General features: G+C 39.1%; 1 protein-coding gene across 2 annotated transcripts in view; it reads right to left on the bottom strand.

Annotated features, from left to right (window-relative positions):
* Positions 1 to 24408, bottom strand: part of SLC35F1 (solute carrier family 35 member F1) — a 225118-nt gene that overhangs the window by 22487 nt on the left and 178223 nt on the right. For both annotated transcript variants that reach the window (XM_066547086.1, XM_066547087.1), the window contains exons 4-6: positions 13454 to 13613; positions 8048 to 8204; positions 3732 to 3784 (exon numbers count right to left, since the gene is read on the bottom strand). In XM_066547086.1, the coding sequence (XP_066403183.1) occupies positions 3732 to 3784; positions 8048 to 8204; positions 13454 to 13613 (370 nt within the window). The remainder of the gene's footprint in view (positions 1 to 3731; positions 3785 to 8047; positions 8205 to 13453; positions 13614 to 24408) is intronic.

Raw genomic sequence — 24408 nt, forward strand, 5'->3', positions numbered from 1 at the left:
CTCATGCAAATGATATTTCTTAGGCTGCCATATGCTGCAGAATTCCCAGCTGATATGTGCATAGGCCTAAATTAAGACTCGTGCCAGCTCTTCAGAACATGTTATTGACTAAAAGTTGTAGAAAATCTGATTGCTGAAGTCCTAAAAGGGATTAGAAAGGATAAAAAAAAGCCATATAATGGCCATATATCTGCATGTGGATCCATTTAGTTAAAAATTCTTTAGAAAAGCTGTCTAAAGGACAAAATCAGCTGTGACAGATTGAGTCTTTTGGAAGCATATGAACTGAAGTGTACACTCAACTGAAACAAACATAGCAGACACAAACTATCAGTGTCCATAATATGGCATGATAAGGAATTTTGAATTTATATTCAGAATATGGACAATTATAGCAAAAACTGCTTTTACCCATAGGCAGCAAATTTATAAGGTGTGCATTGTATACTGGTAACAGAATTAAGTTTTAGGCAGTGCTTGAAAGCTGCTTTATTTAAACTCTGTGACTCTTCTGTAGCAGGCAAATAATTGCAACATGTGGAGTGTAGTTTTGGTCAATGGGAAATTGTTTTGCGTACAAGAGCACTAAGCCAGCTTTTCTTCCAGGCTTAAGAAGAACAGGTCAGGCACCAAAGCCATTCTGGATCAGAAGTCAGCATTGTCAAAGTACAGTCTGCAAACCACAAGCTGGTCCACCAAGTCTCTGGCTGTCTGGATTTAACACAGATTTGCTGGTTTATGCACTCAACTCACAGTGTAATTTTATGGTACTGCCTTGGTGTTCACATTATTTGACAGCCAGCTTCACAGGTTGCTTTTCCAAAGGGCATTTCAGTTCCAGTGGAAAATTGCTTAAACTGTAGCTGTCCTAGCAGAGGTGAATATAAAGTGGCATTTCATTTACAGCTTCAAAATATTTGTAATATCCACCAGTTGGGTGGCATTTAGTCGTGACAATAAACAAATGAAATCAACATAATATGATTTCCAGATATATATGCTTCTTAGAGGGCCAATTTTGAGACTGAAAATATGATTTAAGTCAACAGCTTGAATCCTCAGCCTCCTCAGGTACCCATGCAGTGCAAATAGCAGCCTTGGGAATCGCCTCTAGTGCTGCAGTCCCAGCGGACTCCAGAACCTCTCTGGGCAACCTGCTCTGCTGCCTGCCTGCCCTCAGTGTGAAGGTGGTTTTCTTTATATCCAGTCTGAATCTGTCATTTGAGCTCTCATCCTCCTGCCATGCACCTCTGACAGAGCCATGCACCAGCTCTGTCCTTTTGATAAACTCCTTGCAGATAACTTCTCTTCCACAGGCTGAACGAGCCCCAGTCCCTCAGCATTTCTCCATTTCTCGTTACACTTGGTGTCTTCACACAAATAGGCAGATCTTTCCCTAGGGATCACTCTAATACAGCCCAAGTAGGACAGAGACCAAGATGACTTGAGAACTTCTGGTCTTGCTCCTGAGCGAGGTGGTTGAATGTTGCACGGTGCCATGATGTACAAATGTTGCCTTTGTGCTTTTACTCCAAAAGCAAATGTTTAATTGGCATGACGTGGAATCAGTTATGATCTTCCATACTGCCTTGGAACAAAGACCACTCAGAAATATTCAAACCCCTGGTAACAAAGGACACTTCCTTGGAGCTACAAACTGGCTTTTCTCTTAGATAAAACTGATGTGAGTTTATTTGTTAGTATTTCATCTATCACTATAAAACCTGTCATGGTCTCATATGAAACCACTCTCTCAAAACTGTAAAATCATGCTCCTTTCAGTCTGGTTGTCAGCAAGTATTAATACTTAAAACTTCAAGGATACAAACAGAGCTACAGTGATTCACACTGAGTGTGAAGATGATGATATGTATCAGGGCAATTTCCAAAATTAACACCAGGAGGGACACAGCCTGTTTTAAACATGATAGACATAACAGATTGGCTTTAGATCTTTATATTCAAAAATCATTTGCATCAGTTAAAAGGTAGCTCATTTGATCTTAAAAGCACAATTATGGCAGATGGCAACAGGCCACCTTGATTTATTTATTAGGTTGCCTGCTGTGACTTTATCACCACCATTTGGAAGGCTGATGATTTAACTCTGCTGGACTGCAGGTTTGAGTCTGTCACAGCAGATAACTACCCAGGACAAGGCTGTGAACTCCCTTATACAGATCTGTCAATCACTTTTTGACAATCTTGTATCACTGCCAATGCAATGGAAAGTACACCAGGTGCAGTGGAAGCCAAGGAAGAACTACAGAACTGTCACCATTTAATCCATGTTCAACTACACCACATTTCCAATTATTGCTCTAACAAAACAAGTTCATATCTATGATGTTTGTGCTAAGATGATCTCAGCCTTGTGAAGCATAAGGACTCTTCAGAATTAGTAATCAACTTTCAGGGACATTTTGGCAGCATCACAGATGAAGTAAGACCTTATTTTAACAGCACATTTCACTGATACTGAGTTTGAACAGAAATCTCATGGAAGTATATATGACATTTACATGGACAGTAGATTAATTCACTATGACCACTGGTATCATCAGTACCAGATTAATTATGTCCCTAAGCTCCTTCTCATGAAATATAAACAAACACTGATGCAATTATGCTAACTATCTCAGATTAAAGAAGGCCAATACACTTTAGTACACAGTTGAGTGTGTCTCTCCATGGATACTTTAAATTAATTTGTCACTTACTTTTACAGCTCAACCATCAAATTTCCAAGATTTCTAGGTGCAATGTTTTGTGAAAAATGTGCTATATTTATCAAGGTTTAAGATGATGAAAGGAAATTGCAAACCAAGTTTAAAGAAACCAACTCTATTCCACAATTTGTATCCCCTCCCCTCAGGGAGTCCCCACCTAATCAGTTGTTTTTGCACACTTCTGAGTTGCCATTTTGATGTTCAGTATGAAACTAGGTAAAGAGCTGCTGTCAATGGATTGCCAAAGCTTGAATCCTCTGCAATCAATCAGCTCTATGCTACTAGTATTCTTTTATTTCTTCTATTGTCATAAACAGTGAAGGTGTGATTATAGGGACTCCCCCAGATATTGATTTGCTTTTAAACCAAATAATTCATTGGACTAATTAGAAGAGACTCATAAACTCAGCTTCCAAACTGAAATGGGAAAATGCAATCCCCTGCTTGGCAGAACACCATAACTGCTTCATTGGGCATGATGCTCCCAAAACTTGTCTAAAAGGACACATCTGCTTTATTCCACCAAAACTATTTGGAAAGCAATTAAACCACTTCCATACAGAAATGCTCCTCCTGGAAGTGAATTTATGAGGCTATAATATGCACTGCAAGTACTTTTCAAGGTTATTTTGTTAGGCTCCATTTTCTTTCCTTGGCTTTCATTGGAAAGGTTTGGCTCTTAATGACTGCCTCATTTATTGCCCCAGTGTTGCATTGAATCTTAAAACTGGAACCACACTATTGTTTAACTTCACGGCTGTCTGAATGGTTATCTTACAGCATTCATATGCTTAACCTAATTGTGCAGGGAAGGCATAACACAGCAATGGAGGACAGATTGTTTAAGAGCAGTTATGAGGTTCAACCTTTGGAAGTAACTTTTCCTTGTGGAAAAGTCACAAATATTGGCTCCCCTGAAACTCTGTGCCTGCCTCCCCAAATGCTGGCTGTGAGCACGCCTCCTTCAGCAACCATCTTCCATGAGGTAAAGTGTGTTCTTACCTATTTGCCAATCCCAGGGGACCTTCAACAGCTCTTTGTGTTCCATGATTGCACTAGAAGAGAAAGCAAAATTTGATGTAAGAGAACAGAAGTTAAATTACTTCCACTCATTTAATTCAAGTGCTGGACAAAACAACATAAATAACCTTATAACAAAAGAATCTCTGTGGGAACAAAATGCAATCAAGAGTTTACTAATCTACTCTGGCATTATCCCTGTGCCTGTGTATTTGAAAGATCTTCAGGGTAATAATCAGATGTGATAGCATACAATTTCTCCTGGTTTATTTCCAGCTCTCTATATACGTGCTCTACATGTCCATTCCCCTAAATGTTCAATCATCTTGTACTTTTCTGACTTAATATTCTGAAATCTTTTGAATGTTAATTATTAATAATATATCTATCTGAGTTATTCACACTTCAGAGTAGCTCTGCAGTGTAAAATAAATAGATATCACAATCTGGTTTGGGAAGAATACTGTGATTTGTTACACACTGAGAGAAACCAAATAGTCACAGCAGTGAAAGTCAGGATAATAAGCAAAGGATGGGCAAACCTGCAAAAGTCCACTCTCAGTATCTTGTAAATCTTGCACTGTACATTAACATCAAAGTCACATATTCATAAAATTCTAAGGTGGCAACAAGTCAGCTCTTCCCAATCCAGGCAAACAGACCCTTGGAGATAAGATATCTCCCAAGCTAGGTCTTCGTGCAGGTAACTGCTTTCCCTGTCTGTGTGATTTCCAGATAAATCCAGCTGTGCAGAACTCTGCATGCTGGTCTGGACACTATTTTAAACAAGTATAAAACACGAAATTATACAGATTGAAAAACAAAGTACCTAGTAGGAAAGGTGGTATGTGGAAGACCAAATCTAATAGTAAAACTACAGGAGCTCAGCACCTTCCAGATTAATCTAGTCTAAAGAGTTGCATCCTGGAAATTTTAATTTGCTTGCTGCTGATGTGAGGCAAATCTAATACTGTGTACAGAATAATAAGACTATATTCTCTGTAAAATAACTAAATTATAGGTGTTTTTGCATACATAAGGTATATGTCTCCTTTATAAGTAATTTCTTAAGAATATAATGAAAACAAACTGCAACATCTCTTGGTCTGGTAAAAAATATTTCACATAACTTAAATGTAGGAACATTGCATTCATATTATTATTTAGCCAATACAAAAGATGTATAAAGCAATATGCTATGGCTTGTGATTTCTTATGATCTGTGAAAAAAGAGGGATGAGAGAAACTTTGTCAGAAATGGCCATTTAGTGATGCCAGAGGCACTGAAGAATTGGAATCACAATGATTTTGAAAGCCTGTGGTAGTTGGAGGAGGTCTCTGATGACTGAAAAGAGACAAATGCAACATTCAGTTTAACACAGAACAATAAGTATAGCCTGGGCAGCCAGATTATGCTAACCTTTGGGAAGATTATGGAACAAATCTACCCTGAAGTCATTCGCAGGAAATGAAGAAGATGGGTTCCAGTGGGAAGAGCCAGCACAGTGCTCTCAAGAGCACTGCCTTCTATGATGAGGTGACTGGATCAGTAAATAAAGGAGAGGGAATGAGTGAGAGTATGTGTGTAATCTACTGTTACTTTAGCAAGGTTTCCAACATGATTTTCTTAAAGATCTTCAGAGACTCAAGAGGTATGGACGAGATGTGTGGACTATGTACAATGTTGTCTAAATAAAAGTGCGAGAAGAAACTTAATGAAGTTCAAAAAAAGCAAGTATTAACTCCTTCACCTGGGGTGGAGAGACACTATGAAACAGTACAGGATGGGAGCTGACTGGATAGAAATTGTTTTCCAGCAATAAACCTTACAGTCCTGGCGGACATCAACCTGGACCCAAGTCAGCAATGTGTCCCTGGAGCAGAGGAAGGCAACAGCATCCTGAGCTGTGTCAGTAAAGGTCTGGCCAGAAAGCTGAAGGATGTGATTTGTGAGACAGCAGCTAGTGTCCTGTATCCAATTATGGGCTGTCCAGAACAAGACAGATAATAACAAATTGAAGGGAGTACAGTGGAATTCCATCACAATGGTCAGGCAGGTTGAGGACAGGATGTAAGAGGAAATTCTGAAACAGTAGGGTTTGCCTAGCATGGAGAAGAGAAGGCTAAGCTGCGGGAAAGGAGGACACACAATAAATTTTCCATCTTAACTATGGGTATGAGTAGTTACTGACAAAGTAGTCATACTTTTCTTGGAGGTGAACAACAAAAGGATGAATGACAATGGACATAAGTGGCAATGTGGAAAACTTATTAAATATCAAGGGGAAAAAAGATTGTCAAACATTGGAATAGGTTGCCCAGCATGACTGGCAACTCCATTCTTGGAGATGCCAAGAAATCAACTGAACAACTTCCTAAGCAGCCTGATGTAACTTTGGAGCTAGCTTTGAGTAGGAGCTTGAACCAGATGACCTTCAGGGGGCCATCAGAAAATAGGCCATGTTATGATGATGTGATTCCATCAGATAACCTTATCTCAATTTGCTGGGTAATTGTGATATCCCCAAGTCTTATAAACTAATCTCTTATTCTTCCTCCCTGCTTTAATCATACCCAACATACTAAACTCTTTCCACCATGTCTGGGTAATCAGCCAACTCATTAATTCACTGTTTCCCCTGACACCTTCGCTCTCCCTCCTTTGCTGCACAACAGGCATTATGTGTGTTTATTTTATGTTACAGTCTAAGACTCCTTCAGTTTAGAGGATCTAAAGGTCCTATATTGCACCAAAGTGGCCAGTAGTTTTTCAAAGAAAGAGCCTGCAAATTTAACATGAGAAATTGGCTTCTCTTTGAAGTAAGTGTTATATTCAGTTAGATTAAATCTCTGTGAACACACAACTGTGACTTCTGCTATTCATTACAGGTAAAGGTAAGAAAAAGGCACAGGTATGAACTAAGTGGGGTTGAGTCTCCAGAAGGTGCCTGAAAAGCACTATCAGCAAAAAGGTGCAGAGGCTGGTGGAGAAAAACCTGTTGGAGTGAACCAAAGTTGGGCCAAAGTTTGAATAGAAAAACCTTAGGGCTTTCATCAAAGAAATGGTTTCTAATTGTGTCCTTTCAGTTGTTTCTTCTTTATACAAAGATGCCTTATTCCAAAACCAGATTCTCACCAGCAGAACAACTCACAGACCCTGAATTGTGACTAACTGCTTGGGTCAAGAGGGAGAAATGGCAAAACAATTGAATTCTGGAGTATGAGACACTTACATGACAGTTTATACACACAGAGCAAGACAAGGGCACTGCTTTGATGTCCTCAGAATGTTAGTATCTACTTAATCACAAACATATAAAAGAATGCTTTAGCTAAGGATACTAGGCACATTTGTATGCTCTTAAATTCCATATTCTTTTAAAAGGAAACTTCTTGTATGGCAACTAGTTAATAGAAATAATTTTAAGACACTTGTTCAGATCCCTTACAAATATATTAAGCTTTCTAGCTAAAAAAAAAAATAGAACCATTGAAATGGGAATTGATGGGCTGCAGTTTTTTTGATCAGTTTCTGTTCTTAGAAGCAGAGTAGCTTAGATCTGTAGAGAAGCAACTTCTTGTGGACGAATAATCAAAAGTCATTCTGTGTTACAAGCACCAGAGACAGTCCTGCACAAAATGCAGCAATCTTGCAGGGCTACTTTTACATCAGTCACAGCACTGCAACATTGGAAGCCACCTTCCAACTATTAGGCTTGCAGTTGGGATGCTCATTAGGTACATGTGGATATAGACCAGACTCCATAGATCCTGAAATCCATGCAACAATATCCTAAGTGCCAAATATTTTTGAAGTGAAAATGCCATTTTCTTACAGGCTTTGTATGATTTCCTCCATATCATAATGTAATTACATAGAACAAGCAAACCAGTAAAACACTTTCTGACTGGATGTGTTTTCTACCTCTTTAGAAATCAAGGGGACTTTTTAAATGTATAAAATAGAACCAGAAGAAGCTGTGGATTTTGTTATTCACAGTTCAGAATAATATGTGAAGCATCCACTTGTCCTCCAGCGGCAAGATGGTGTGACATGTCTTCTGCCTTTTATGTGACTACTCAAGGACAATGGTCCTTGAATTAGAGTACTTGGGTAAAAATCTGTGCTATTATTCAAATCACCAATTTGAAATATGAAAACCAATGCAAATTCCAAGATTAGAGGACACCTGCTCTCCACAGGAAAGGGCTAATTTTGAAGGAGTGGGTAATGTATCTCAATGGAGGCCACAGCTGCACTTATTTGAGCCTTAGTGAGCTCAAACCTGCCCACTTACAGCTGAATTCCACTGAAGAAGGAACCAAAGAGTCCGATCATGCCCAGGAACTCCACTCGACTCAGGTTTCGGACGATGTACTCCTCACAGACGTTGGAGATGCCGTACAGCGTTGCTCCGCCAAGGACTAAGAGGTCCCCTATCAGTTTATTTTCACCTAGGGATAAATAGAAAAAAAAAAATCAGAATGCCTCAAAACAAACATCTTCTGTCCAAAACCATTGCATGTTCTTCCCAACAGATTTCATTCCTCAATCACTATGTAGCCCTTATCTGTGTTAATAAAATGAATGTAAATATTCTGTCACTTGAATATTCTGTCAGTTTTCATTCAAGACACCAGCCTCAGTCAGACAGAGGGAGAGCATGTTCCTTGCTGTAGAAAAAAGAAGCCAAAAAGTTCTGAAAAACTTGTAAAAAAAAGTATAGAATCCAAGTGGCACTCTTCAGAGACTGATCCTTTTTACTTTATTATTACTACCTTTTTTTTTTGCAGAGAGAATGTGACTCAACTCTATAGAGCAGTTTGCATCTCATCTTGAAATTTAACCAGTCTAAAACATGTTCAGTACTTAGATCTGAGGACAACTGAAAAATTCTGTGTACCTGTGAAATGAGTGAAGAAATCATTACAACCTAATATTGACCTCATTCTCACATGGAGCTGTTTGACAAGAAAGGGAGGAGGAAGGATGGAGTGTAGACAGAGTGATGATAAGGACAGATTTCTAAAAGAGGTTCAATTAACATAGCAATACCTAATGCATGCAAAGAACAAGATGTATTTTCAATACCTCCAGGTATACAGAATTACTAAAACATTTTGTTATCAAAGATTGCTTGAAATCTTTTTAAGTCTTGGAAGATTTTATTATTGGGTGTTGGGGAGAGCTGCAGTGACATTTGATCAAGATCAAGTTCCAGCTTGAAAACTGAGGCCCTAGCTTTGCAAACTGGTGCATGCAATTCCCTCTGCACATATGGCTTGTTAAAATATTTCTACAAGAGCTACAGCTTCACAAAGCTGTCAGATATTGCTGCAGAACCATATTCTGAAATGCTGGATTATAATGGATTTTTCTTTGAAAAGTTTCAGCAGAAATGCTGAAGTACTACACAGTATTTTTTAAAAAAGAAATCCTGTTTTCTTTTAAAATACCTCAATTTCCTTTTTACGTCCCCGTCTTTTAAAGTTTTATTTCAATTGACCTGTAAAATATGCACTGCAGTAAATAAAAATGGAAACCAAACATTCTAATTGGTTCAAAATTATCTTTTCAACATTTTTCTTTAAGGTGTTCTTTTAAGCCTTCAGTTATCATTCCAAACTGTAGTGCTGAAATTTCTGTGGGGAAGAAACTTATGATAATAAAAATGGTCATAAGAGGACAGACCAAGGGTTCATTAATCCTGTCTCCAACACTGGCTACAAGCACCAGAAAAGTATAAGTTTAAGGACAATAGGAACGGAGAAAAGTGTAAAATATTCCCAGTAATACTCTCTTAGTTTCCAACAATTTTTGGCTCAGATGAGATGTGGCTTCTGTGTATTTAGCAAATAGTACTAGATTTGTTTTTCACATAGTCATCCAGGCTTTGACTGAATTTCTTGACTGGCAACATGTTTATATTTGACCATTTATCTTTTTATGATTTAGTTGTTCTGTTAAAAAGATTTTAGTCTTCTTTTGCAATCAGTAATGTTCTTAATTTAAAATAGCCATCATGACTTTACAGAACTTCTTCATACCCCTGATGCATTTCATATTTCACAGTGCCTCCATTGATTCCTCACTGAGCTCACTTTTTTGGTATTTATTGCAGCTACTCACTGACACTTCAGGGAAGTATTGCTGAAAAAGCTTTTGACCTTAGAGCTCCTGCTGGGACAAAAATATCATCCTTTTGCATCTGTGAAACAAAAGCAGCTCAGAGGCTGAGCATTTTCGCACAGATGGGATGGCCTCAAGCATCATACCCTGATATCTCTTCCCAAAGTGCTCTTCCCATGCTGAGTGTGAGCCTCAACCTTCAGGGCCTTCCCAGAAGAGGGATCTGAGCTCTGTTCAAAGCACCAGACTCTGACACTGGAACCTCCTCTGGTACTCAGCAGCACAGAGTGGCTGAGGAGAGCACAAAAAAATAGGGAAGTAGAGGGACTTGTGTCAGCCAGTTCTCAGTAGATCAGGCATTTTCTGAGATAGAAGTTGCATTAGGCCATCAAATTTAATGAACCTTGAGGGATCCTTCATCAATTTGTGTAAAATCTGTATATTTTTGGTCTACTATTAAGAAGTACTTCATGCTTTTAACTTTTAGTCTGGATACCTCAAAATTGTATGAGTCATCCCATAATTTCCTGAGAAATATTTAAAAATCACTCTGTATTGACCCTTTCCATATCACTGAAGACTTCATATACCTTCACAGGTCTCTTTCTTGCCTTTTCTGAGAAATGGAATGTCCCAGTCTGGCTACAGTCTCTTCATCTGAATCCATTTTATGTCCTTGAACAGTTTTCTCATCTTTCTCCATATCTTATACAGGTTTATTTTCTGATGACTTCTTTTGAGATGCAGTGACTAGAGTAATACATGGTACCCAAGGAGTTAGTGCACCAAAACTTTATATACTGGTGTAAAAATGTTGTAAAATATGTTTTTGCTTTCTTTCTTAGCAATTACTATTCTGGTTGTCAAATGCCTTATCTTTGCTTCCTTGAGAGGCTGAGACTTTGGAACTTTCCCCCAACACTGACATATCCCTATAGATTTATTTTCATGCCTGTAATATCCACATGTCTCTACTGGTTTCATTGCTAAAAAAACATGCATCAACTAATTAGATGCATTCTAAAGACTTTTAGGATAATAAAGCTTATTTCACCAATTTAATGGTGTAGGTCATTCTTCAGAAGACACACAAGGCATAGCCTGGCAAAACAAGCTTTATATTAATGATTGTTACCATATTTAATATTCTGTGGAGAAGTCATATGGTCCAGAGCGGAGTTAGTGTTTTGGGAACTAGTTATAGCATTATGGTGCAACACAAATCTTTAAAATGTGAATTGTGTTCTGACACAATTTCTTTTCACACTCCCAATAGGCCTCTTTGTCACATTTTTGCACTAGCCCCTGCCATTAAGAGGCATTTCACTTTGGTTTGATTGTAGTTACTGATGAACGTAATACCTAAAAACCACTCTCAATGTGTCCCATTTTAAATTGAACACTGATATATGTATTAGCAGGATTGATGTGACTGGTTTCCAGAGACTGCTGTAAGTTAAAGCAAGGAAGTGCTTTGAAAAACCTGGATGAAACACTTAGATCTGTGTGGCTTAGACCTATGTTTATAGCAGGAGCAGAAGTGTGAAAGTAACTCATGGGTGTTAGCTCAGAATAATGTTTTTTTCAGGTATACTTGGCATGTAAGATGATAGAGCTCTAAATACTAAATAGTAATTGTTTTCCCATTGAATAATGTGCAAAATATCAGCGAGGATATAATTGAAAATTGAAAGCATGTGTGCACATTACACCTAATTCCTGCAGACAGTTTGGAAAATACCTTTTAATCTCTCCGTGATACATTTTAAATTCATGTTCCTTTACTGTAAGAGTTGGCAGGCTAAATTGCCTTATGCTGTGGGTACCTAGCAGAGCCTTATGGCTCTTCTAATACAGGAAGCAGTGTGGTCAACAGGGGCACACAGGTATCAACAGTTCTTGTCCCCTAAAATATAAGATAAATGGAGACATTTACTGAGGACTAATGAAGTATCATTGCTTTTGGTGTCTTCCTTACTTTAGTTTATCCAGTCCTAGGAAACATCCTATAAATGGTGTACAACCTCTTAATGAAGAGTTTCAATCATTTTTTTCTTTTCTTCCTGCCATTAATTCTTTTTATTTGTACATTCTAATGTGTAGTTTTAGCCTTTCAAAGAAATTAAACTAGATGATCTATTTTACTCTGTTAAAGACAGCATCATTAATAACATCATTATGCCACTAAAAAAAGTAAAAAAGCTGCAGTCTCTCTGCATAGCAGAGAGCATGGACACAGTTTTTCATGTGTAGGTCCAATTAAAAAGGCAATAATGCATGTTCACAAATTTTTCTGGACAAATTTACTTAACAGCTATACCCATGCTTCAGTAATGAACATGGCAAATAACATCTAATTACTGCAGTTGCATGGCAAAGTGTCAGTGCTCTTCAATCTGTTCCTTGTCTGCTTCCACTGCCCCACATGCTCCTGCTGATCCACAGCTCACCCGCTCAAGCATGTCACTCTCTAGACTGCTGGGACACAGGATGTTTCTTCTGGAACCCTAGTTTGAAATCTCAATCCCTCTGAAACCAGCCATTCCCAACACTATTCCCTTGGCTGGCTGGTTACATAGTACAGAGTATATTATTTCATTTTTAGCTGGGGCAAGGCTACTTCTGGAGGAGACCAGTAACTAAAAGTCTCCTTTCAGGTTTAAGGACAGAGATAGAAGGGGGTAAGGAGATATGGTGAGCACTGTTACAAACTCCATTGTTTTATTTAGTAGCATTCTGGCAAATGCAGTTTTTACAGCACTTGCATTTGTATTCAGAAAGCTGACTCAAGAATTTTAAATCCCAGCGTATTATGCTCTGCTCACAATTCAGTGCTTTTAATTAAGAATGAAAACTGTGCCTAATTGACAATCTTTGAAAAGAATTTCCAGCCTTCCCACATCATTTGGCTTGGCACTAGAGAAATCAATGTGACAGGGGAAGTTGATCGATGAAATCTAACTCTGTCTAGTCTGCATTAATAGATACACACACATTATTCATATGACGCCACACAGAAAAAAAAGAACATTTTACACACAAGGAGGTTCTTTTCAAAAATGTTACAGTAAAGTCCCAAAGCTTTAGGACAAGACTGTGTGCAAAACCCAACTGGTGGTATCCAGGCTCAGTGTGTTTTAGCACCTACCAAGTGATCCCACCTCTGTAGAAAAACAAGCCAAGTTGAGGAGAAGTAAGAGCGCACAGTGGATGTGAGAGGTGCTTATGTCTCAGAAATGCATCCAATTTGGAAATGAAGCTATTGAGGTTTGCAGTCCAACACCTAAGCCAAAAGAGAACAAGACTACAAATATTTAGCTTGTCCCCCCAGCTTGCAGAGGGTTGTAATACACAGGGCCCAAGAAACCTGTTTGGAGCACTGCTGACTTGTAAGTGGTGACCCCTTTCTGCCATTCTGACAAAGAGACAACTCTGAATAGTGCAGTGCTTTGGATTCATGAAGGTACAGATTTTCTTGCCACATTTCCCCCTTTTTTGGCCCCAGTCTGACACACAGTGGTCAATGGCTTCTCTGAACAGAACTTGGCCACACAACCCATTCATTCTTACTCACCTGCTCCTTGCTGTCTCCCAACGAGGACATCTGCTCCTGCCATGCAGCCCATGCCCAGAATGCAGACCACAATCCCAATGAAATGAACTGCCTTGTATCGCACCAGTAAGAAGAACCAGGAGAGGAGTATCACCACTGGGATCACAAAACAGTCTAGGAGCTGTCAAAAAAAGAGAAGAAAAATCAAGAACACATCAACCTGCAAATAGTTTGCCCTGATGTACTAGGACAGATTCCAGCAGAGGGGAGCAGGGTTATCTAGTTTGTGATAGCACTTTCTACCAAGAAAAAGTGTATTCAAGTGGCTCTTCATACATCAGACACAGGGTAAGACTATCAATGCCAATTCCGCTAATTCAGGAGAGCTGTTGCTCTCAACATGCACTCAAATGCACTGCTCTTGGATTCAGATGCATATTTCAAAGCTATGGGAAGAAAATCTGGGCCAAAAGAGAGTCACACCACTCCATCTGGTCCTCACCTCCAGGAAGGTAGTTTTCCTGCAGTCTAGACATACACTTTAATTCAGTCGTTTCAGGCTGAGATATTAAGAATGTTCATATCACACAACACAAGTCAACACAAGTTGACTGGATTTATTAAATCTGTCTAATCTGTCTATATAAATTAGGGGTTTTCTACATGCAGAATGCTTATGAAAAATCTGGCCCCTGTGGTCACTGTTAACTTTGTGAAAAGAGAGTCCCATATGCCTTTGAAGGAAAAAAAATCCCAAACCCCCATTTTGCATGCAGTGCAAGAAACTCGCTCTTCTTGTCCATATTCCCTTGGAAAGAACTTTCTCAAAGAAATGTTAAAAAATGCAATTTTTGATTGTTTGTTTTTTTTCAGAGACATCAAGAAATAGGCCCAGAGAAGATGTGTTAAAATAAGTGTACCAACTGTTTGTGAGAGGTCCTTCAGATTTTCAAATTAAAATATATTTTAGAAACTAAAGTTTATGTCACCAAGAAACAAAAATCCTGTATAAGAAACCCCAAAGAAACTTGACTAAAGTCAAGTTTCCCACTTCCCAAAAGGATACAGGTAATGAAGAGTTGCAATTCTGTGGACTAATGATGGGATTGGGCAGGATACACTACTGTTCATTGCCAATTGATACAGCATGAACCAAAGCAGTATGACACGTATCTTCTTCCTAATGAAAATGTCTGGACCAAGCAAAGAAGCAGAACCGTCAACTGTGTCCATAGCTCTGGAAAAAACATTCCAGATATTGTTACCTTTATTTTAGGTGATGTTATCTGATTTTTCCTCCCTTTGAACCCATCACGTGTTACTTGCTTTCTCAGTGTGATTTAGCACTAAGGACACTGTTATCAAATAAAGATCAAACCCCTTTTAACTTTGTCTTTCCATGTGTTATTTGAAGAAAGAAAGATTTTTGGATTATTCCAAGAATTTTACTTCTTAGAAAACTATTTTTTGCATGTGGGATACATATGTAATTAGCATTGTATTTGTGAAATCAGCAAAAAAAAAAACCAAAACAAACAGTTTTTGGACTGAGAATAATTTCCCTGAAACTTTCTTTGAAAAACAGGAATGTGCAGTGAAAACCCGTCCATCAGACAGTAAGACACAAAAGGCTTCAGAGGAAAACCAGTGTATCAGTGGGACCATGCTTCTCTTAGCAGGCTTAAACAGTCCCAAAGAGTGCAGAAAAAATGAGGGAAATTACAAATGGGAACAGTTGATGCTAAAAGCAGGTTCTGCATTTAAAGTGAGAGCTAATCATCTAAAAGTCATGGTCAGGTCTCTTTACAGTGAAAACTTTCTGCAGCAGTCCTCCATCCTTCACTGACAGAACACAAAAAGGGACAAAGTCTGAAAGAACTGGAACAAGCTTCTTCTGCATGGGGCCTCTGCTCTGCCCCGTAGCACACCCAGCACGTACCCAGCTCACACTGGGCAGCTGGGCTGGGCCGAGACACAGACACGCACAAGCAACACTCCCCATCCACAGGAACAGCTCCAGAAGCTGTGCTGCTGCAAGCAGCCATCTCCTGGGGCAGGGAGGGCTGCTGGCAGGAGTACTGAGCACACACACTAAATTCTGGGCATCTGAGGGAAGGGCACCCTTTGGTGTAACCTTTGGGATGTGGGCACAGCTCAACAGCTCCTGCCTCACTCCACACTCACTCATTGTGCCTGCACTCACTGGATGTCTGGCCTTCAGCACACGCTACACCCGTCTCCTCTGCCAAAGGTGGTACCAAAGAGCAAGGAGGCAGGCGCTTCTCCCCCTGATCACAGCTCTCCTTGAAGGTTTGAAGGCCTCTGCCACATTCCCTCCCAGTGCAGCATTGAACAGGTGAATTTAACTTACCATTTTCTGGCCCCACCACAGATTTCCATCACTTAATGTATGGCTACAAAGAAGATGCAAGGTCTTTCTTCAACAGAAATCACATGGAGAATCATAAAATTACAGAAGGATTTGGATTGGAAGAGACCTTGAAGATGACCTGGTTCCAAGCCCCCTGCCATGGGCAGAAACAGTTTCCACTAGACCAGGTTGTTCAATGCTCCATCCAACCTGGCCTGGAACACTTCCAGGGATGGAGCATCCATAGTTTCTCTGGACAACCTGCTTTACCACTCTCACAGGGAAATTTCTTCCTACTGTCTGACCTAATCCTGCCCTCCTCCAGTTTAAAGCCCTTACCCCTTGTCCGGTCACTACATGCCCTTATGAAAAGTCCCTCTCCAGCTCTCCTGTAGACCTCTTGAGGCACTGAAATGCTGCTACAAGGTCACCCCAGAGCTTTCTCTTCTCCATTCTGAGCAATCCCAATTTTCTCAGCCTTTCTTCAGAGGAGAGATGCTTCATCCCTCTAACCATCTTTGTGGCCTCCTCTGGACTTGCTTCAACAGTTCAATGGATTTCCTGTGATGGGGGCCCCAGAGCTGGATGCAGTATTCCAGGTGGTGTCTCATCAGAGGGGAGTAGAGGAAAGACAAGGGGCAAGGAACACAAGTTACACTGGAAGAGGTTTTATCTCAATAAAGAAAGAAATCTTTTTACAGTGGAAACAAACTCCATAGAGACATGGTAGGGTGATCAGAGATTTTCAAGATGTGACTGGGTGCTAAATAATCTCATCTAGGCTCCCTTTCCCACAAAAAGCTGGACCAGTTTGGAGGGCTGTCCTAAGCTAGGGTGTTCCATGAGTCTAAATTGTTCTAGGAGTTTAAACATACTTGTACCTGCCACATGTGTACTTCAACATGCAAATTCCCACTAACAGTCTTCTAGAGGAAGATTTTTTAAATTCCTCTCGTTCCATAAATATTTAAACATACCTATGCTTTCAAGTATGTGAATGAGTGTCTTTTAAGCAGTAACATGAAAGGACGCGTGAACAGAACCTTTCACAAATAAACAATGATGATAACAGCCAGAAAACACCTCCTTGGGCTGGCAATCCAAAGTCTAATTCACAAACTGTTATTTGGAATGCTGCAGTATCAATAGATACAAACATGAAATGTAGGTAATTGGAACTGATGTTATATAGTTCTTAAATTGTGCTTAGTTTATATCTTTAATTAAAGAATGAGGTAGACAAAAATAAATTAGGTTACTACAATGTAAGCAATAAGATAACCTAGAATATATTATTAACTCTTTTTCAGGTATTGCTTTAAATTTCACTTCTCCAGGTCTAAATTCGCCCTGCCTTTCTTTTTTTCCTCAGATAAACCTATCTAGTAGAAGAAAATATGCACATATATTCCACAGAGATTGAGCATTACCTCATCTGCAACAGGGCTTTTTAATTGATGGGGGGATTGGCCTTTTTTCTTTCTTTGTTTGTTATTAATTATTTAAGCTATTAAGAAAAAATATTATAACTAATTGTAATTTTTCTGTCTATCACAGTAACAAAGACAGATTATGCTTAGCTAAATTTCATTTACAGGACATAAAGGTCAGTTGTTTATCAATATTTCTCAATTATGTCCAATATTTTCCTTCCTTTTAATTGTTTATTTTAAAGGTATTACCTATACCCTGTCTTTAAGGCAAATTAATGAATGGTCTGATTTTAATCAACATTCCTATTAATCACAGAAGTCATTATATCTCACTAACCTAAAATAAAACATATTTCCTATGTTGCCATGGGGTGGTGTAGACCACATTCTTTGACATTGCTGTGTTTGTCTGTCTTTCTTCAGTCACAGCTCTGAATGGGGTTGCTTTGGAAGGCAGGATACAAAAATATGTAATCTATTGATATACTACCCCATAGAAACTTCTTTTTATTATAAGAATGTTATGTTGTTGTAGAAATTGAAGGTTATTATTTGACTCTAAAAGATACCACACTGCATCTGTTGATGAAACACACTGTTGAAATCTATTTCCTCTGATTACTTGTTTGTTAAATTATTATCCTTGTGAATCAAAGACAAATACTCTCTTGCTAATAGTAAAAATCTAGTCTCTGGTCTCACAAATTCAGCATGTTTCTGCATATCTACATCAAGAATGTTCTGTCAAATCATTGGAAGAGAGAGCTGGCAAGCTTTAGAAGAGAGGTCTGTAGTACAGAGTGAACTGCTGATCTGCAGTGATATCAAAAAGAAAAAAGCTGGTCAGCAAACTCCCTATGGGAACAGCTGAGCTGAATCTTCCTTTTTAAACATTCATTGGATTTTCTTCCCCCCAGTTACAAGCCTTTTTTTTCACATTAGGGGTTTCTCATTAGCGCTGCCCTCCAGCAAATCATGCGGAGAATCAGCTGCAGCCTCCTCTTCCCCTGCTCTCCAGAGCAGGGGGATCAGTAAAACCAGTGTCACATCCATCAAACATTGTATGGTCAAGCACACATGATGGCCACAGAATTTCAGCATGTGACCTGGAAATTTTAATACAACAGCAAGTGCTATAGCCAGTGAGAGACACAGCTTGTTATTTACTTGGGGTTTTGGGGTTTTTTCCAAAGGAAAAAAGGGTTTGCTGCCTGTTCAAGTGCTTTTTATCCTCCAGTTTTCAGACCACCTTCTCAATATCACACACACTTGATTCAACAAAAGCAGATGAGATGTGAACCCTCACAGAGCTGGATGCCAGCTGTCAGGGGAGCTGCATTGCAATTATTCTGCCCTGCAACCAAAACTTTCTGCAGGAAAGGTGTGGATGCTGGCAGTATCTCTGACAGGGTTATTTCAAACAATTCAAATAAAAAAAGGAGCACCATTTTTATCTTTCATGTTTCTATTTGATACCTCATCACAACTTTACCACTTTCTTGCATGGCTTTTATTTAATCACAAAATTAATGTGAAACCATTAACTTTTCATACAGTCAAAATGTACAGTACTTCAGGTATGGAGACTGGTGAAAGAACCAGTGATGTAATTTGTTTTCAAACAAATGTAAAAACGTGTATTTCCATGATGTGGAAAAAACAAAAGCCAGGAGAATGCTCCCAGTCTTCTCCACTTTGCCCACAAGACCTCCAATTTTTTTCTTAATGCTTCTAGAACTGTTCTGATCAGTTTCTTTAATTCTTTAATTCTTTAATCTGTTCTCAGTGGTTTTCTTTCCTTATGGACACAGAAACTCACTTAAAACTTTGACTAATGAAAGACCTTTACCTCTATTTGACTTGTATGTATCAAAACCTGAGATGAGGAATCTCACAGCTTCAGCTTTCTGTGCACATAGAAGGAGGTTTAGTGGTTTCTTGAAGTTACATTAAATGAAAGGTGGTGGTCACATCCAACCCACAGCTCCTCTGCTCTAAACTCTCTACACAAGGACATGCCTTACTGCCAACATGAATAATCACATTTTGACTCCTTTAAAAAAATACCTCGTCATTCCATACATGAACTCCAGGTGTGCTTACACAGATCTGCGCAGATACCAGGAAAATTTACCAACAAATTGACCATGGAAATGGTCTTTCCTTTAATTGACTACTTCCTCTGATTCTACATACCATTGTCAGAAAAAGATCATTGTAAGACAGTTCTGCCAGCAGGCATGTGTTTCTGCAGAATCCCCTCCACTCCCATTTTCTGTTTAGCTTCTCTCAAAGTAAGCTGACTGGATAAGAGTTGGGCAGATCATTTTCTCAAGATTACTCATTAGAAACTTCTCCATGTCACCACCTGCTTTGCCTATGTGAGGGATGAGATCCCAGCCTAAGAAAATTCATGGATCTCTCCTACAGGAAAGCCTCTGCTTTTGCATGTCACCTGCCAAAATATGCAAAATGGGCATAGGAGGCCAAAACCTCTGCTCTTGTAATGGGCACAGCTCCACTGAATTTAATGAGATTTTGCATATTTATGTTAGTAAAAATTTGGCTCTGGGTGAATTTTGCCAGTAGAGGCAGGAGCTCTGGATACTGAGAGCTCTGTTGACTTCAAACCCACATACAGAGACTGTGGATACTGTAGGACCTGGTTTGCACACCACAGGTATGTAATAAGTTAACAGTAACTGAAAGTCTGATAATAAATCAGACATAAGATAGCCTCTCTCAGTATAAATGTACAGCATGCAACACTTCCACAAAATGCTGATCTGCAAACTTTATTAACATTGCTCTATTTCCTCACTGCCCTGAAGCAGAACAGGAAAGTATGGTCAATCTTACATTCATAGGATGGGGGGAGGAAGGGAAAGAGTGGAATTTATCTCTGCTTTTGGGATAATTCACATTAGCAGAAAAAGTGGATCAACAACTTCAACATTGCACATCCCTGCTCCCTGCCTCCCAGATTTGCTTCAAACTCATCTCAAACCTTCTGCCTCGATGTACTTTGAGTCCACAGGGACCAAGAACAAAGTAAAGACTATTGCCATCCAGCTCTCCTATAATAAGCACTTACTGCTGACTCCTTTCCTTTTCTGGTGGCTGTTGTTGAGATATGAAAACTGCCAGAGGTAATTGGAAGTGTGATGTACTGCTCAGCCTCACAGTGATCTAAGAGCTGAGAACATCAGCATCATAGCTTTATAGCCTGTCTCCTGGTGTCTATAAATCCCAGCTTTTACTACCTTTGTTTTCATCGTGCCAATCAAAGGCATGATTGCCCAAGGAATAAATTACCAGATAAATTGCTATATGGAAACATCTCTGTCTCCTTGACAGTGCCTCTCTTCTTATGACATTGTATGTATACTCTGCACTAACATTATGCAAGGTGTTGCAGAAATAATCCAGATTTCTGTGTGATGCCATAATATAGAAAAAGGATAACCTCCAGAAAGTGCAACATGAGTGTAATATGGAGATGGATAGAACAATGTATTGGAGCAAGGAGAGCTAATTAATTTGTGGAGTTGTAAAAGGGTGAGGGCAGTCTGCCTCACAACACAGCTTGATGGTTTTGATGAGAAAGCAACTACTGACAGAAAAGATTACAATTGTTAGTATATAACAGGCTTAGTGGAAGACATGGATTTGGGAGGATGTGTGTGTATGATACACTGTAAATGCAGTACAGGCAAGTTGAAGTTAAAACACAGTTTCAAGGAAATTTAATATCTAGATCTAAGTAACTGGAATAATCCGAATCTTCAGAATCTTTTCATTCCCTCTGGGGGACGCAATTTTATCTGCTGTGTAAAACTGTCTCTAACAGTATTCAAAACATCCTTCTTGAATAGTTATTAAACCTTCCACAGGCCTACACCAGGGTTGTTTTCAAACCCATTAGGATAAATACGACATGCATTACCAGAGCAGTCCGAAAGTTAAGTACATAGCTTCTAAACCAAGTCCATGGTGCCAGGTGCTAGTGTACAAGGGAGTGCTCAGTGTACCTTCTGTATCTGGTACAGCTGACATGCAAGAAGGCTGCAAAATGTACTGCAAGTCAGAGTAAGACAACAAACAGAAACTAAAGATCATTTCACAAATTTTGGGCCATCTGGGAATCAACTCACGTATATGTCTGGTAATATTAAGTGTGACTGATCTCTGATACTTCTCAAAATAGGTGGGTTTGGATATCAAATTGATCCACTCATAAACTCCTGTGTCTTTTACTTGACTCGGTTTTTTAAGAGTACCCTCTGGGGAACAGTTTTCATGTACTAGTCTGAGCATTTTCATGGTTATTGAAAGCTTGAGTTGCCATGCCCTCAGCTGAGCCGGAGTAAAGTCAAGCCCTTTCTGTGTGCTGCTGCTTTAAAAGCTATGACTTAATGAAAAAGGTGGCCCCACACTTACAATTTGGAAAGCACTCCAGGCTTTCTGCAAGCACTTGAGGCGTGCTAAGATCATATCTAACAAATTGAGTTCCTTGGGGTACTTTGATGTAGCAATACTTAGCTTTCAGGGTTTTTAGTGGAGGCAGGTATTTAGGCATCTCTCTGCATCAATACAGAATCACTCTGGGCATGCAAAGAGCCAGAGCTTAAAGTTACCAAAGAAGAAGCAACCTGATAAGCTAAAACATGTTTTCATGCCCCAAAATTGTGCTCTGAGCAACAAGGGAAGGGATAATAGATGTCCACAACATTTTAGATTTGTAGACAGTTAGATGTGAGTTCCTTGCATTGTTCCATTGAACTGAGTTGTCTTTGGATTGCACTGCTGGTGCTTAAAAGGGGTAACTTGGACTTTATCCTTAGCAAATGACCTGCACTGAAATGACTGAAACATAAATAGTGCATTGATTTTCAATCTAAATTCTATGTCACCTAATTTGTAAGGGAGGTATTTTAGCTGTTTGTTGTTTTTTTTTTTTTTTAAAGAGGAAAATTATGTGTTTCTGGGCTTCACAGTACTTTGCTTTCATCTTATTATGAAACTGACTGCCACGTTCTCTGATAGTAATTATAGAGTACACGAGGATTTGAAATAATCAGAAGCATGTCCCAAAGTAAAGGTTAGGTACCACATTCATTTCTGATTTGTGCCTACATGTTCTCATTCACTGTGATTCTGAAAGCATTTGGAGAAAGATATGTAGGAAGGTTTATTAGAAAATCCTGTTTTCCCAGATCAAAGCCAAAAGAGAATCTTAAAATATAGGAAAATTTGGGTGTGAAACACTGAACAAAAGTAGGGCACCATTTTCAGTTTTTCTTTTCGTGGAACCATGATGAAATAATATAGAATATTAAAAAACAAAAGGATGGAGTAAAAACTAGAAACTGTGATAGTCCTAAGAGTTTAAAGCTACTTGGCAAACAAAGCTGTTGAATGCCAAGAGTTTTTTGGTGAAGCTGAAATCAAAGCATTTGCAATAAAGATGTATTTTTACTGTTAAGCTTTGGCTTTCTGCTGAGTCCAGTGTAATGGGTTTTTTTTGCCTAAAAGCACCACAAGCATTGCACACTTGCATGTTAGTTTTGCATGACGGAGCAGAGATGTCATGTGGAAAAAAGGATATGCTGCAAAACTGACATCCTACCAAAATGGTCCATGTACCACCACTATAAAAATACTGCAAAATTTCTCATTTACTCAAGTGACAATTTCAAAAAGTCTTACATTTTCTCCATCAAAAAAGCCCTGATACATGCTCTTAATATAAAATCCCCCAGAACCGACTTGAAGGGCTCAATTCCCAGCCCAATGTGTACACAGGCACAGCTCCCACAGTCTCCAAGCAGACATTTTGATTTGTGGCAGGTAGCAATAGCTTCTTGGGTCTCAGTTCTGAAAGAATTTGAACATATTTTGCTATGTGCCAGCAAGCATTTTGGCCTTACAGGTAGAGCTCCTGCAGGATCAGGCCTTCCACAACAGAGAGTTCCTTTCTCTTGAGAGTTGTTTCCTTCTTCAAAAATCAGATTCTAGGAAAAGTTTTCTTTTCTTCATCTTCTGTTTTCCACTTTTAAGGTCTTCATTTCATTCAACGACACACTTAGACCAATGCTGAATAATTCCCTGAGCTGCTTCTGTTTCATCTTTAAATGAAATATGGTTGTTTGGCCACATTTCAGAAAATGTGTAATTTGATTCAATTCTTAATGCATTACCTCACACTTGTCCCATTCTCATTGTATCTTTGGGCTTGTCACTTAGAAGCTCATTCTTATTAGGGCATGAAATGAATTTAAAATGCAGCAGGTATTCCCAGTGACTCCATATGTATCCCAGCAAATAAGGACAGCTATGGGAAAAGGTGACCCTGTATTCACTCCATGACTGGAAAAAAGCTTGACAAGATTTGAGTTCCTACCTGTTCTTTCTTTCAAGCTACACGGGAAAGAAACCTGAGCTCTGCTGTAATTCTGATGTGGAGGAGGTCTAAAAATGGACATGACATTGTCTGTGCCCTCTGACAGCTCTCCTGATCCACCACTCCTCTCTCTCCCCCTTAGTTTAAAAGGAGAACATGGATGATTTCAGCTAACAAATTCCCTGTTGAGGCACAGGCAATGCCTGAACTCTCCTGCCTGCTTCCCTTTCACACTGTAACTTTTGATCTGTTGACATAATACACTAAAGGCCATGCTCATTGCATTGCTGGCTCCAGGATCTGCATCTTCTGGAAGTGAGGGGTCACAGGTCTGGCCAGATGAACCTTTGATACGTGCTTGTTGGTGGCTTTGGGAGATGGGATTTAATGACCCCAGTCATTCTGCTCAGTACACTATTTATACTTGCTGTGAGTGAATCACACAAAAGAAGCAATTCAGTTTGCTTTTCTCTTCGAGGCTTTTAGTGACTGTAAAATCTGAGTATATGAGATTTACGTGGATTTAAGCTTTATTCTAAACTAAGTAATCAGATTGGGAAAAGTGTTAAAAACAATATTACATTTTCTGGGCATGATTCAATGAATCCTCAAACCCAGATTCTGATGCCAGAGGCACTTGTGAATATTTAGCATAAACCTCATTCCGATTCCTTGAATTCATTGTTTTTTCTATATCTGCTTCTTATTCAGCTAAAGAAGCTCAGGATTTTCCAATACTGCTTTTCAGCTATGGAAGAAATATACTCTT

This window comes from Molothrus aeneus, chromosome 3, assembly GCF_037042795.1.
Source record: "Molothrus aeneus isolate 106 chromosome 3, BPBGC_Maene_1.0, whole genome shotgun sequence".
Lineage (NCBI taxonomy): Eukaryota > Metazoa > Chordata > Aves > Passeriformes > Icteridae > Molothrus > Molothrus aeneus.